Source organism: Melanotaenia boesemani, chromosome 21 (assembly GCF_017639745.1).
Source record: "Melanotaenia boesemani isolate fMelBoe1 chromosome 21, fMelBoe1.pri, whole genome shotgun sequence".
Taxonomy (NCBI): Eukaryota; Metazoa; Chordata; class Actinopteri; order Atheriniformes; family Melanotaeniidae; genus Melanotaenia; species Melanotaenia boesemani.
Genome location: NC_055702.1, coordinates 3,519,874 through 3,534,763, shown reverse-complemented (window position 1 = coordinate 3,534,763; position 14,890 = coordinate 3,519,874). Strand labels below are relative to the sequence as shown.

Sequence of the window (14,890 nt, the reverse complement as noted above, 5' to 3'; positions counted from 1 at the left end):
AGAAAAACTTTTAAAGAGCTAGAAATAATTTTGTATGTACATCCCTGTACATTTTCCTATATTTGTTGTAACCCTGACCACTTGAACTTCTCACCCTATAATATAAACTGAAATTACTACTAATTAAGAAAACATATAACAACATACCCCAGCTTTGGAAATGTTTTCTATTTAAATAAAAGAATATTTAAACCTCAAATGGAAAAATGTGTTGCAATTACTTTTATTTTAAAAAATGCAGTTAATGTATTCTGTCATCTTCACATTTACCAGGTTCATCATATGGACCAGACTGGACAACCATGACTTTGAGTTTTTCAAGAATGACATTGATTTTTTTCAATATGTTATCCTCAAAGAGAGAATTTATTTATCAAACTAAGATTAAAGACATCTTTTAAATTTTCTCATGCTGTGCATGACATAAAATATAATGAACTGAGGCTGATTTCTAACTTACCGCAGTACTTACTGCATAATTAAATCACGTTTCTTAGTGAGTCCAGTGCACGCCTTCTAAGTTGAGTGATGACTGATTCTGCCTTTTTATTTTTCCCTCCTTCCTTGCACCCTCAACATAACTTTAGGTGTTATAAAGATATCTGTTTGTTTTGGTAATTTCCCACCACTTTTTAAACTCCGGTTCCGGTTAAACCGGTTCATCCTGAGGACCCAACTCCACACTCATAAAAAGCAACCTCATGTAAGTTCTGTGTGGGAGGACTGCAAACAACCACTTGACAGATGGCTCAACACTTTCACTGCATCTTAATAATATAGGTCACACATTTGAAGACCACATTGTTGGACAGAGAAGACAAGTTGTTTGAGCAGGGAGTGAAAGAGTCCATGATTTATTTAGAAGAAGCATGTTTCCTTTAGTTATTAGAACTTATTCAAAGGCTAATTAGGTGAAAATTCAAACTATTTTCATACCTAAAGAACTGCTTCTGGATGAGAACAAAATGTCTTCAATAAACTAAACACTGTCCAGTTGACTTGAGTCAACCTATGTTGGGTCTCATGCAAAACTTCGTCAATATAAACTCTGATGGCTGCTTTTACTTCTACTTTACTTCATTTAATATGAAGATCAAGAGTTTTTTTATTGTAATTTTAGTTTGTATGTCTGCTTTTGAATTTTTCTGCCATTACAATATTAAACATATAATTTCTTTTTTTAAAAAATTTCTTTTCTTTTTTTGAAAAAAACTCTCTCAAATCCAATATAATTAGTTCCCTTCTTGTTTTTACTGTTGCAGCTAATATTGATGTTAACATATATTTATGGTAAACTGGCATCTAAATTATTTGCTGACAAAATGACACAATCCTGTTGTTTCAGGTTAAGATAATATCATGATATAAATAATGGAGTCCTGTTGTGACTATTGTATTGAGTCTTTTGATGAGAGCAGAACAGACAAAAGCTCTGGACTGCTGGCTTAAAGTTGTGTGTGGAAGTAAATCTTTACTGTATTGCCTGTGCATGTGTCTACTTGCAAATGAGCATATGTGAACAGTATATGAATTAGGGCTCTGTTAAATAAAAAAAATCATGCTAAAAACAACAATATAATAATTTTATTTACATATATATATATATGTATATATATATATATAAATATATATATATATATACATATATATATATAATAGCTCTTTCTCTGAATATCTGAGTTTGTAACCCACCATAATTGAACATACCAATTGTATTTGGAGTAAACACACTGTAATATGCAGATTAATGAGTAGAGGGGAACCTGCGTTTTCAGTCTCCGGAGCTTGTTTCAGTGGAGGCCGCCTCGGCGTGGGACCGTTGTTAAACTGTCGGTTGCTAATGTTTGTAACACCGGTGTTTTAGTTGTGTGATGGAGTTTCGCTGATAGGCAGTCAGTAAAATTTCGTGACTTTTGTATAAACAGCGTGTGTTTACCAACACAGCGATATCTACCGGCAGCTCTCACATGAGCAACATGGCGGACAATATTGTAAGTATTTTAAGCCGGTCATATTAAGGTTGCTGGGGTCGAGTCGGCTAAGGGTAGCTAGCTGTTTAGCCGAAGTCCGGAGTGATGAGGCAGCAGAATTAGCTGTATGAGTTAGCTCGTATGAGCTAGCTATCATTAGCAGAGAATGGCTGCGGCCTGTTTAGCTCACCGACTAAGCTTAGCTGTCCGGGTAGCTTACAACATCCAAATAAAAAGAGGTTATCGCAAATGAGGCAGACGCATAACTAGTGATTGATAAAAAATAAAATACTGGATTATTTGTTATGTATGTTGTGTCCATTAGCGGACCGTTAGCAAGAATCTGCAGGGGAACGAAATGGAAGCTTTAATGTTCACTGAAAGTGATAAGCCCTCTTAAATAAGCCAACACAGAGTGACAGCCAAAGAAAATATTGTGTAGTTTAATGACAATATCTTTAAATTGTGGCACTAAAGTGTTTTTACAATAACTACAGAATCATAAAGCAACATTAACATTTCTATTCTGCACTGTCATCATTGTCATAATGTCCTGAAACTGACACTCCACTGAAGAGGGAAAGAAAGGGGGAGAAACCGACCTTGTTTTGATGTATGGATATTGGAAAGTCAGAGAAATACTGCACTTGCGCCATGTTGTCGTTGTTAATAAATATTTTTGGATGATTTCTTGGGCTATTTAAAAATACAAATTAGACAAATCACTTCATTAAGCATTATTTTGTACTCTCACAGATCATCAGGGTGCAGTCCCCAGATGGGATGAAGAAAATTCTTTCAACCAAGAGGGAAACAGCAGCTGCTTTTCTGAAAAAGGTACTTAATTACTTATATATATATATGTGTGTAGCACGCTGCAGAAGGGCAGGTAATGCAACTCTTTGTGAATTCTGCCAAGAAGTTAATCTATTTTCTTCTTTTGTGCCTCCTTGTCTATTCTTTCCCATTTCCTCTGGCTTACAGACTGGAAATTAGTCATTAAAAAGTCCTTAGATATGTTTGGAGGAGAGAGGATGTTTTCTTGAACAGCTGATAGAAAGTTGGAGCAATATCCTTCCCATGTATGACTTTTAAAGTGGGAAAGACTTATGTTTTTCCATGTAATAACAGAGAGAATTGGCTGCTTTCAGTCGATACAACTGATGTGTTTGAGATGCATCTTGCATCTAATTGTTTTAATGTAGTATAAAATAACTTAATTACTTAGAAGGACCTTTGCTTTGCATAATCACGTAACGCTGCAGAAATGAGCCATTAGTAAGCACTTTCAATTGTGCTGTACAGATTACTGAATTCCAATTTCAAGAAACAGACCTTTGCCATTTTGGGAAACTAAAATGGCAAAATCAAACAAAAAAAACAATAAGCAAGGGACTCATCAAGAAGTAGACAGAAAGTGTTTTTTATAGTCTCTGAACCCCATCACAAAGTCTTTTTCCGAGTTGTGCTTTTGCCTGCTGTTTGTTTAATGTATGAGGTTGTGCAAGAAGTACCAGAGCAGGTGCTGCACCACCTCTGTGAGCTGTCTTGTCTTTCATTATTGACTTGTGGCGTGCAGGGGTAAATTTCCATTCAGGGATTTCAGTAGCTGCATAGCTTTGCACATATGTCATTACTGTTGCTTGCAGGTAGTTTTTTTCCACAACCCAGTTATGACTTTACACAATTCAAGACACAGGAAACATGCTGGAAATAATTAGGATTTATTATTATTTTGCTTGTAATAATTATGGACACTTTTAAATCCTTAGCTTAAAAAAACATCAAATAGATCCGGATTCCAGCAGAATGTTGCAGCTTCACCTTATCAAAAATGTGTATATTAAGGTAGGATGGTGAAGCCTGCAGATCAAGGACTGTTGCTTGAAGCAGACTGAGCAGGACACACTTGAGCTTTGCAGGTTATACACACTTGAGCTCTGCAGGTTATATTTCTCCTGCTAAGACAGTACAAAATATGAAGGTGATGTTTTGTTTCCTGCTATCTGACCGTGCAGGTTTTAAAGTCCCCCATTTGATGTTTTATGGGGAACTAGTGGTTTAGATACAGCAGGAATGACATTTTAAAACATATTTCTTTGTTCTTCTGTTTATTCAATAAGAATGAATGGTTTATTTATTTAGTGCCATGTAACACTGAGGGGGATGGTCTTTTTTCCCCCTTGCAGTGTGCAGGCTTTATACAGGTAGAGACACATGTTCTCTGAATTATTTCCCAATATTAATGCCAAATGAAAACGCATTTTTGACATTATACTCAACGAGAAGGCAACACTAAGTTAAAATGTCTAAAAGATTGTTTATTTATTTAATCTTATCAGGTGCACATTCTGATCAGCACATGACATCCATGTCTCCCACAGGTGGCCAAAGAATTTGGGTTCAATTCAAATGGGTTCTCTGTTTATCTGAACCGCAACAAGACTGGGGAGATAGTCTCACAGAACAAAACCCTGACCCTGCTCAAGATCAAGTAAGTAGTGCAAAGAAAATATACTCATAAGTGTTTAGATGTCACAACTCATCTCTGGCAGTTCTGGGAAACCTTTGCCAAAATGTAGCCTTGGTTTTCTTGCTATTTTTTTCTCTTTTCAGTTTTAAAGCAAATCTGTAGGTTGTTGATAATCTTATTTTCTCTTTTTTGGCAGGCATGGGGACATGTTGTTTCTGTTCCCCTCAGCATCCTCCTCGTCTTCAGGGGAGGTAATGGACACGGCCACCCCACACACATCTTCATCCCTACCATCCATCTCTTCTTCGTCCTCCTTGATACCACGGTCGTTATCAGGACCCCAGGTCCAGGAGGATGAGATTGATCAGTATCTGGCCAAGCAAGACGGCAAGATCTACAGGAACAGAGATCCACAGCTGTAAGAACTGGGCCAACAGCACACAACCACATTACAGGTAGATGTTGGAAAACTAATTACTTGTGTCGTTTTTCAGATGTCGCCATGGTGCCCTTGGAAAATGTGTGCACTGTGTACCGTTAGAGGTAATGTCTCCTTGTTTCTTAAACTTGTCGTGCTATAATTTCAGCATAAGCTTTACAGAATATTCTGCTTCCATCTTTTCCAGCCTTTCGATGAAGACTATCTGAACCACCTCGACCCACCAGTGAAACACATGTCATTCCACGCATACCTTCGCAAGCTGACTGGTGGCGCTGATAAGTGAGAAACTGTTTTAAAAGTTTCAAGTGAAGATACTTGTTTTAGATTCTAACTCTGTCCTGATTTCCTGCAGAGGGAAGTTTGCAGCGCTGGAGAACATCAGCTGTAAGATTAAATCGGGTTGTGAGGGTCATCCTCCCTGGCCAGAGGGGATTTGCACCAAGTGCCAGCCCAGTGCAATCACTCTTAACAGACAGGTATAATACCATTACCAGAGCTAGAGGAAAGTTTCTACTCATTCGTTTAAATGCAATAACAGAAATTCTTTAATAAAATAAGTTTTAAGTAAAAGCCCATAGTGAGCTTCCTTTTAAGGTGCTAGGCTGAAAGTACCTAAATGCACACATACATCCTGTAAATTTAGCTTCTCTGTTGTTCTCCCAGAAATACAGACATGTGGACAACATCATGTTTGAAAACCACACCATTGCTGACCGCTTCCTGGACTTCTGGAGGAAAACCGGCAGCCAGAGGATGGGCTACTTGTACGGCAGGTACACCGAACACAAAGATATTCCTTTGGGCATCAGAGCAGAGGTGGCAGCAATTTACGAGCCCCCACAGGTGAGAGTGGTCCACTGAACATACTGATGTCTTGAATCAATTAAAATATTCTTTTCTTGTTTTTTATATTTCAGTGATTGTTTGAAGGTTTGACTTTATTCTTCTGATTTTCTGCGATGTTTCAGAGTGCCACCCAGAACAGCCTGGAACTGTTGGAGGATCCCAAAGCTGCAGCCGTGGATGAAATCGCTGCCAAACTGGGCCTCTGCAAGGTTTGTCTTTTTTCCTCCTGGGAGCTTTGTTTGGTATATGTGAGGGGTTCTTGTCTTGTTTTTAAATTTGTCCTTGGGACAATTTCTTCCTTTCTATGGAGGCATCCCGGTTGTTTAACCATTGAAGAGTTTAACCTGTTGGACCACATAATTCTCAACACTGCAAACTTGGGTTGACTTTAGTGTGCTGTCAAACTGTTGCACTCCACAGCTACAGTCCTTCTCACTCTGTATTTTAAATTTTAGAAATTTAAACCTATTAATGAGCAGGTTTGTTGTAGCTGTAACATGACACCAGAAAGGAAAATAAAAAATACTGGGAAGATGAGCTTTCCAGTGTTTTTGTGGCTTGGACCTTTTTCTATGATGCCTAACTTTATTTTCCAAGGTGTCTCATTCGTTCAGACATAGGGAAACTTTGAATCCCAGTAAACCGTTTTAATAAAAAAAAAAAAAAAACTAACTAGGGATGTGTGCAACTAGTCGAAACAACACAAAAAGTCGACTGCTATTTTTAACAGTCGGCTATTTTTGTTTGGAAATTTAAGCCTCATCATGCAGAGATGCAAAACCATTTACAGTGCTGGTAAAAGAACGGCTTGTCCCCTTTAAGTGTGAGCCACAGAGAGAAAGAGAGAGGCACAGGCACATGGTGCGTTGCAGTTGTCTTGTGAATTTGAGCACCGAGTGTTGGTGACGTCATTACCAGGCAGGTAGTAATGATGTCACCTCCTGCTGCACCAGCTGGGAAAAAATGTCTCCACAATAACCAGTCTGAGTATTTACAATGACGCCATATAAAACTAGAAAATCACAAACACCAGGCAGTTTTGGTGATATGGATGATAAACAACAGAAACTGATGCAACATATTACGAACAGCCCACTTTTAGAACGTAATTATTGATAAATATGGATAACACATACTCACAAATACAAACTATATTAGAAAGAAATTTAATAAAGACAACAATGAACTACAGGTTGTAATGAGTACAGTCACCTTTAAATACGGAATCTCAGGGTACTCTGCAACTTACAAGTTTTCTGTTTGGAAAAACTAGGTCCTTTGTCATTGCCATACTGTACTCCAGTAGCAGATAATACTGCAACAAAAATGGCTCTGTTACATCAGCAAGGGTCCAGTAAAATATTTCAGGATTTAAATCGGTTAAACTGCCCATACCCCACATCAACACGTCGGTTGCATAGATGGATAGATGTTAGCAGTAGTTTGTCTTTGTTCAAGCAGAGGGAGCTCTAATATCACTTTGACTAATACATGAGATGTTATTTGTATATTGTGTGTGTGGTCCATGAAGAAGTGTTTTTCTTTTTTTTTGTTTGTTTGTTTTTTACATTCTTACATTTTTAACATTGTGTGGGCTCAAGTGTCCTTTATTGTTCAGCAGGTAGATAAGAAAGTGAGTCAGGGAGACATTGGGATCAAACCTGGGTGGGCTACATTTATATAGCGCATGATGTGTCACATAAGCTAAACTCCACAGCGGTAAAGTAACTGACTTGTCCTCAGCCACACTCAATCCTTCTGAGAGTTAATGTTTGGAAAATATGTTGAATTTTGCATCATAAATTAAATAAAAGACAAAACTATGTGGTTTGTTGACTTAGGATCAGAGCGACAGTCTGTTCCTACATCAGCAATATACATATGTAATTGTTTTTAATTAAATTTCATGCATATCCTCTTAAATATTTTGTAGGTTGGGTGGATCTTCACTGATCTGGTGTCTGAGGATACGAGGATAGGCACCGTCCGCTACTCACGAAACAAGGTGAGGAAACAGCTTATTATTCTATTCTATTCTACAGTCATTTAGCAGACGCTTTTATCCAAAGCGACTTACATTTGAGAGTAAGAGCAACACTAGCAAGAATTCAAACAAGATGGGACGTCATCATTAAGTGGTAGTCAGACTGCTGTGAGTCCAGTTGGACCCAGATGCTGTCATGTCGTGCTAGAGGCAGTGCATATACTTTTTTTTTTTTTTCTTAGTTTTTTCTTTAAATACAAGATCACAATTTCATTGAACAATATCATTTTGGGCATAAGTGCACGCAGCTTATTCAGTACTTAGTTGAGCCAAGAGCTGGACAAATCTTTTTAACTCATTCTGAGTAGAAGAGTTAAGCTAAGTTTGGAAATGCTCCTTAAACAACTGAGTCTTTAGCTTGCTTTTAAAAGTGGATAAGGACCTTTCAGATTGGACGGACTTTGGTAGATCGTTCCACCACCGGGGGACAACAGAGGAGAAGAGTCTAGCTACTGATTTTGTGCCGTGTTGTGGTGGGAGCACTAGGCATTTTCACTGGCAGAGCGTAACTGTGGAGAGGGAGTGTAGCTCTGGATTAAGGAGTGCAGACTATTAGATATTAGGTATTAGAAGGCAATCTGTCAGACTAATGCTGCTTTCCTCTACTTGATATAAATGTCATCGTGCTTCTGTTAGGATTCACATTATCTGAGTGCAGAGGAGTGCATCACAGCCGGATACTTCCAGAACCAACATTCAAACCCCTGCAGACTCTCTCGAGATGGAAACTTTGGATCCAAGTTTGTGACTGTGGTTGCAACAGGTGAGTTGATGTTTGTTTTTATTTAATTACTTGTTTGTTTGTTTCCCTTCCTTTTTGTATTTTATTAATAAATATAAGAAAATACATTAACAGTTTAAAAATTTAAAGCTCTGTTAGTGTTTTCATGTCAGTATCAAAGTTTCCAATAACACCAGAAAAAGTCGCTAAATTTGTCGCTAGTCGCTTTTTCTTTTTAAATAAAAAGTGTCGCTAGAGAGGTATCAAAACTTGCTAATTATAGACAAGTTGCTAAGTTGGGAAGACTACACAATGGAGCCTCCAGGGAAACGCTTTAGGGGCTGGACTGCCCACTGCAGTGCCTGTTTAAAATGGGTAGACTACTGTTTTTTTTTTCTGTGGACCAGCAGAATCCAAAGTGGCATCTAAGAACTAGATACAGATTTTTAGAATTGATTAGAATCTGAGAATCGATTTCTTTTTGACAACACTAGTTCCAACACACTCATTGGCTGATGGATCCGTTTAATTTGAGCTTCAGTACACTCCATCACAACTTTAAAGGTGTGCTGATCAGCAGCGCCTGGTTGTTCTTAGGACAAGGCTGAAACTTGGAGGGGATCAGGCTTTCGCAGTGGAAGCACCAAAGCTGTGGAACCAGCTGCCTTCAAACATAAAACAGGCCTCCTCGGTTTCTTGTTTTTCCCTCGTTTTTAAAACTCCCTAAAACCCACTCAGTTTCCTGTGCTTTTAACACTAGTTGAGGTAATGCTTTTATGTTTTTAAGGTTTTATTGTTTTTGGTCATTTTATAATTTCTTGACTTGATGTTCGTGGCCTGTGTGTTAGTGTGTGTGTAGACATACATGTTTTATTGTTCAGTACTTTGGTCAACAGTGTTGTGTTTAAAGTGCTCTATAAATAAATTGGACTGGATTAGAATAAGTCATGTGTTTTGGAGCAGGGATACATTGAAAACCTGCAGGACAACGTCCCTCGAGGACCGACTTTGGACCCAAGGACTCTAACTTAAACTGTACCTTATGATAGTAGAGTGCCATAGTAAGTCTTTGACTGCTGCAGCTACAACATGCTGCACTTAAATTGTGAGGAAGGCCAGTTGAGATGTGTATAACACAACCCGGACAATGTTTTCCATTTCCTCCTTCACAACTAACAAGACCTGCATGTTAACTTTTTCCAGGAAAGCAGTAAACCCAGAAATGACCTCATCACTGTTATTTGTGTAAATGAGGAACTGGCAACTAAAGCTCACGTCATGGTAAAACCAGGGCAAAGTCTATCTGCTTTACAGACAATCCATGTTTTTAAATTACTTGTTTGTTTAATGCTGAAAATATTTTCAAGTTACTTTTTTATTAATGTAAGAAAAGATTGCACAACCTTATTGGTATTTGTACACTCTGCCAGCTCAGTAATACGGTTACATTTGTACTTGTAGCAGAAGTAAATATCTGTTGAGATCCTTTGCAGCCTTTGGATTAAAATATCTCTGTCATGAGTGCAGGTGGTCCAGATAACCAGGTGCACTTTGAAGGATATCAGGTGTCCAATCAGTGTATGGCTCTGGTGAGAGACGAGTGCCTGCTGCCTTGCAAAGATGCTCCAGAGCTGGGCTACGTTAAAGAGTCCTGCCCTGAGCAGTACGTACCAGATGTCTTCTTCAAGGTGAGACTTGGATACAGCAAGGACCCGTTAAAATTTAGCATACAAAGTGACTCCCAGATTATCATTTTGGGAAGGGTCTTCTAGATGATAAGATTTTTCTTTGATCCAACAGGACAAAGACAAATTTGGAAATGATGTCACGTTTCTAGCGCGGCCTCTTCCTGTGGAGTATCTTATCATAGACGTGAGTCAAACCTGCTGCTTTCCAGCGGGGATTGTTTGCATTTTATCCAGTGTTATAGAATTACACATACAGGCACTACTTGTGTAGATAATTTTCTTCTTTTTTTTCCTCTCCCTCTTAGATTACCACAACTTTTCCAAAAGACCCTCAGTACACCTTTACCTCCACGCAACGCTTCCCCATTGAAAACCGGGATATCATTGGAGAGACACAAGTAAGTACTTGATGATGTTACATGTACAAGAGTTTCCACTTTGAAAACAAGCATCAAAACCCACATAAAGACATTGGAGGGGTGGTGGAGGACTGTCCCAACTCAGACATTTAATTACTGTTTAATTGTTTTCACCTCAGTAGCTTATACAGTGCAGGAAGGATTAAAAACACTTATGTCAGTTTCCTTTATTTACATTACATTTCCAGGTGTTTAATAGAGGTGTTACACAGGTAAATAACTCAGGACTCACTTCAACAGTTTTGCTCTGAATCTGTTTATTATATTATAATGTCTTTGTCTTTTTTCAGATCTCTTTTGGATATTGATTTGTAAAAATTTCCATGAGTATTACACAATACTTCCAGGTCACTGTAATCAACTATATAATTACATTTTAAAAACTAAATTTGCAAATAATAAACTGGATGAATCTGTTTTTTCTTCTACTAATGATTATAGCTCTATTTTGTCAAATGAATCCTTCGTGATTCCCTAAGTTAAATTAGATTATATTGTCACCTGTATAAACAAAGTTGTATAATCTGCAAACAAAATTCATGTTAACTGTTTAGATACATTAGCAAAATTATTATTTATATGTATATATATATATATATATATATATAAAACACAGTTTTATATATATATCCTGTGTGTTATAAAACACAGTCTCACTGCTGTGTTTCGGGAGCTGATGACCTGTGGAGCCGTCAACCCCCGGAGGTCTGAGGAAATGAATGTTTCTTGATGTTTATTTGCAGGATTTTCACAGTTTAGCATCATACCTGTCCCAGTGTTCCTCCACATCATTCCTGGACATTGTTTCAGATTTCCATTTGCTCCTCTTCCTCGTCACCAATGAAGTCATGCCTCTGAGAGTAAGTTGATACTTTAAGCGATCACCCCTCCTGGTTTTACAGTTGTTTTCATTTAGCACCATTAAAAATGGGTGAAAACATGGCCTCCTTCCTCTCTGGTCTGGAAGTATGTAACTCGATGAAGTCACTCAGACCTGTGGATTTTAACCAATTAAGGCCTGACCCATGAAAAAATGGTAAGAAAAGTCGAATTTTTTTAAATATGAGGTCTTTATTTGGCCCTTAAACAAAATGCAACAAAAAAATAAAAAAAATTTGGGGGGGATTTTTACCATTTATTACCATGTGATATATTAAAAATATTATAATGTGGTTTTCTGCTTCTGAGTATCTATTAGGGGCCAGAAGACGGGTATCAGATTGTGTTCAACAGGATTTTGAGCAAAGTTTATAACAAAATGTCTCAGAAACTGTATGTGACACATACGTCATGTCAGGCTCTTATGGGTTAATCTGGTCTATCTTGACAAAAACTCTTGTTCAGGTTTTCATGTCTTTAGAAAACCCAAAGTTGCTGGCATGTTGTTTTCCATTGTTGGTGGATAGATGGGTTTGTTTTTATTTTCAGGAAAGCATCGGGCTTCTACTTGATGCAGTGAAGACCTCCAATGAGGATCTGGCGCAGACCTGGAAGAAGTCTGAGCAGTGGGCCACCATCGAGCAGCTGTGCAGTAAGTCGCCTCAGAATTTAACTTGACCTAAATCTGTTCCCCTTGTCTTCTAAAGTTAACTCTGCTATGTAGGATGGAGTTTATTAGCTCATTTAGAGATGAGATAAGCCATAATGTTGTCTAACATCTGGGGCAAAACAAAAGCTGGACAACTTCTTGTGGAAACAATATTTAGAAAACAGTCTTCTATCTCTACTAAAATTAATTTCCTCCGTGGAAGAAGAAAACCTGCAACAGAATTTTTATTGATTTATTTTTGTTCTGTTTATTTTATTAGTTTTAGTTTATTTTATTTAGTTTATTATATTTTTATTCATTAATTTGGCTTGGGTACACACAGGTGACAGTAATGTCCTGTCTTCTCTTCCTTTCTCTTCAGGCACAGTGGGTGGACAGCCGTCCAGCTCTCTGGGTTACGAGGCCATGGGCGGCCCCTCAGTTCCTGCCTCCTCCTCAGCCATGTGGTCCTGCCTTCATTGCACCTTCATGAACCAGCCTGGCACAGAGCACTGTGAAATGTGCAGCCTGCCCCGCAGTTAAGACCCTCCACCCCACTTCTACGCCCCACCCTGAGCGTACTTACTGCACCAGGACCAGCTGCAAGATTGAGATGCCCTTACAGTTTCCTTTCGCCTCACGTTCAAGCCTCTGCTGTTCCTTTCTCACAGGCAGCTGTTTGCGCAGAGGGATGCACTCGTTTACACCCAATTCTCTGAGTAAAGTTAAACCAGACTGATTTTTTCTTTCTTTCTGTTTTTCATCCCTCCACACAACAGCTCTTGTGAGAACTGGGGTACGTTTTAGGTAAAGCACTTTCGCCTGAGGCCCTAATTTCCTGAAATAATCCCACCTCATGGCTCAAATAATCCTGCTGTCACTCAGGACAACAGCAGAGACACTCAGTGTTGGGATGTTTTCTCACTTCAGTGCCCCTCTTCACTCACAGTGTTTTCTGGAAAATCTTGCTGTGTATAAACATCTTTGAGGAATGATACTGTTATTTAAATGAGTTTCTCTTTTTTTTTCTCATAAGATTGTAGCGTATCTTAAAACTTTGAATCTTCAGGCTTTTGGACTCTGACAAGCCCCTTACAGTACAATCATTGGTCACAGCTCAGACCTCCAAATGTTAAGAGCCTCAGAGAAAATCCACGTTGGTGGATTATTTATATTTTCAGTGTTAAATTTATTCCCACATTGGAAAAAACAGCCTCCACTGATTCCAGAAGTTACTTGCTGTTGATGATTACCACCTTTTTGGACTTGATTTCTGAAGATATTTCAGTTTAGTTTTTTTGGAGTTGTGATGGTTTGAACTTGAGCAGGTACAAATGTAGCTTACTTTATCAGCTGTATGTTCAGATTTTCTGATAACACCCCAGAACGCAATCCATTTCGATCATAATCATCTTAATTAGCCATGAGGTGCTTTAGAGAAACAACTGGTGCTCGTCACTCTCACCTCCCTGTGGGCCCTCCTCTGATTCTTTGGTTTTCTTGCTCCTGCTGGTGCAAAGGAGCTGGAGCATTCCCACTGTTCCTCCTCTGATGGGCCCCTGCGTGTTTTCCATCTCTCAGCCTTCAAAGACTTTGCTTCTCAAAGTGTGAGGGGTTGTAGGTCACAGCGGGGGAGGGAAGATGTCAAGCATGTGTCTCGCCAGATGTAAATCTGCAAGCTGGATGGTGTTTAAAAACGCCCTGAAGTGTCTGTGATTCTGCCATGATTCTACAAAAACTCAGAGCTTCTTCCAACAGAAGGTATCGAAGATGTTCTCACTTTAAAATGCTGCAGTGGTGGAAAAGGCTGAGCCTGAAAGTGCTAGGTTAAGTCTTCTAATGGCACTAAAAACGAGCCAGATGAATGGTCAGTTCACCCAAACTACATAAAAGAAAGATATGTTTTGTACTAATGCAAATTAAAATTCAAACTGACCTTTGTGGATGTTTTATCACCTGTTGCAACAGTTAAAGCATATTAATGATGGCTGTCTCTGTTCCACATGTGCTTCAGCTGCTGGGACATGTCAAAATATCTGCTGTGGAAAGTTCTGATGTTGCTCTGACTGGGAAATAAAAGGTTTTTGTAATTTCATTGGACTAATCCTTTAACATGTTTCAGTCAGTAGTGGTTGCATTAGGACAGGCGGTTAGATCTGGTTTTTGTATTTTATTCAGAGAGACTATTATTGGGACCAAAACATGTGAAATCATTTAAAGAAAAAAAAGTCTGGCATCTTTAACATGTTTACATCTGGCAGCAGGTGTTCTGAGCATTTTAAACATGCAGGAAAACCAAAACATTGTTTCTGTCTGTACTTTAAAGCCATTTTAAAGGTGTGACCAAAACTAGTGCCTCTGTAGAATTGGAGAACTGAATATGATTAAAAACCATTAAAAAAAGTAAGAAGTTGGAAATATTTCCACCAGAACCATCCCAGCTGATCCAGAATCAGTTTCTTCTCATTCTTGTTTCCAGCTGACTGACAGCATGCAGACAGTAGACTCAGACCTGCTACTGCCACGTTTCAGGTTTAGTTTTCTTTTCTTCATAACTTCGTGAGCTGCGTTACATTAATGATCCAAACTGGTGGAATCGATAGAAACTGCAGATACTGATGGGCCTCTTCAGTCCAGAGGACGAGTCACGTTTGCTATTTGAGATGTGTTCTTCTCTGTAAGCTTGTTTCCATTGTTTTATTTTAGTTGTAGGTTTATTCAAAAATACCTGAAAGAAGGAAAAAATTTTTTTTTTTTTG

The 14,890-nt window shown here is 38.5% G+C and overlaps 1 protein-coding gene across 1 annotated transcript; it reads left to right on the top strand.

Annotated features, from left to right (window-relative positions):
- The first annotated feature begins 1,808 nt into the window (after positions 1-1,808).
- Positions 1,809-14,226, top strand: nploc4 (NPL4 homolog, ubiquitin recognition factor). Its single transcript, XM_041974770.1, has 17 exons — positions 1,809-1,991; positions 2,727-2,807; positions 4,355-4,464; positions 4,640-4,861; positions 4,938-4,986; positions 5,070-5,164; positions 5,238-5,361; positions 5,549-5,728; positions 5,854-5,940; positions 7,665-7,736; positions 8,412-8,538; positions 10,024-10,184; positions 10,297-10,368; positions 10,490-10,582; positions 11,347-11,463; positions 12,032-12,134; positions 12,514-14,226. Exons 1-17 carry the CDS (start codon positions 1,968-1,970, stop codon positions 12,672-12,674), a joined length of 1,878 nt encoding a protein of 625 aa, XP_041830704.1. The 5' UTR covers positions 1,809-1,967; the 3' UTR covers positions 12,675-14,226.
- The last annotated feature ends 664 nt before the right edge of the window (positions 14,227-14,890 follow it).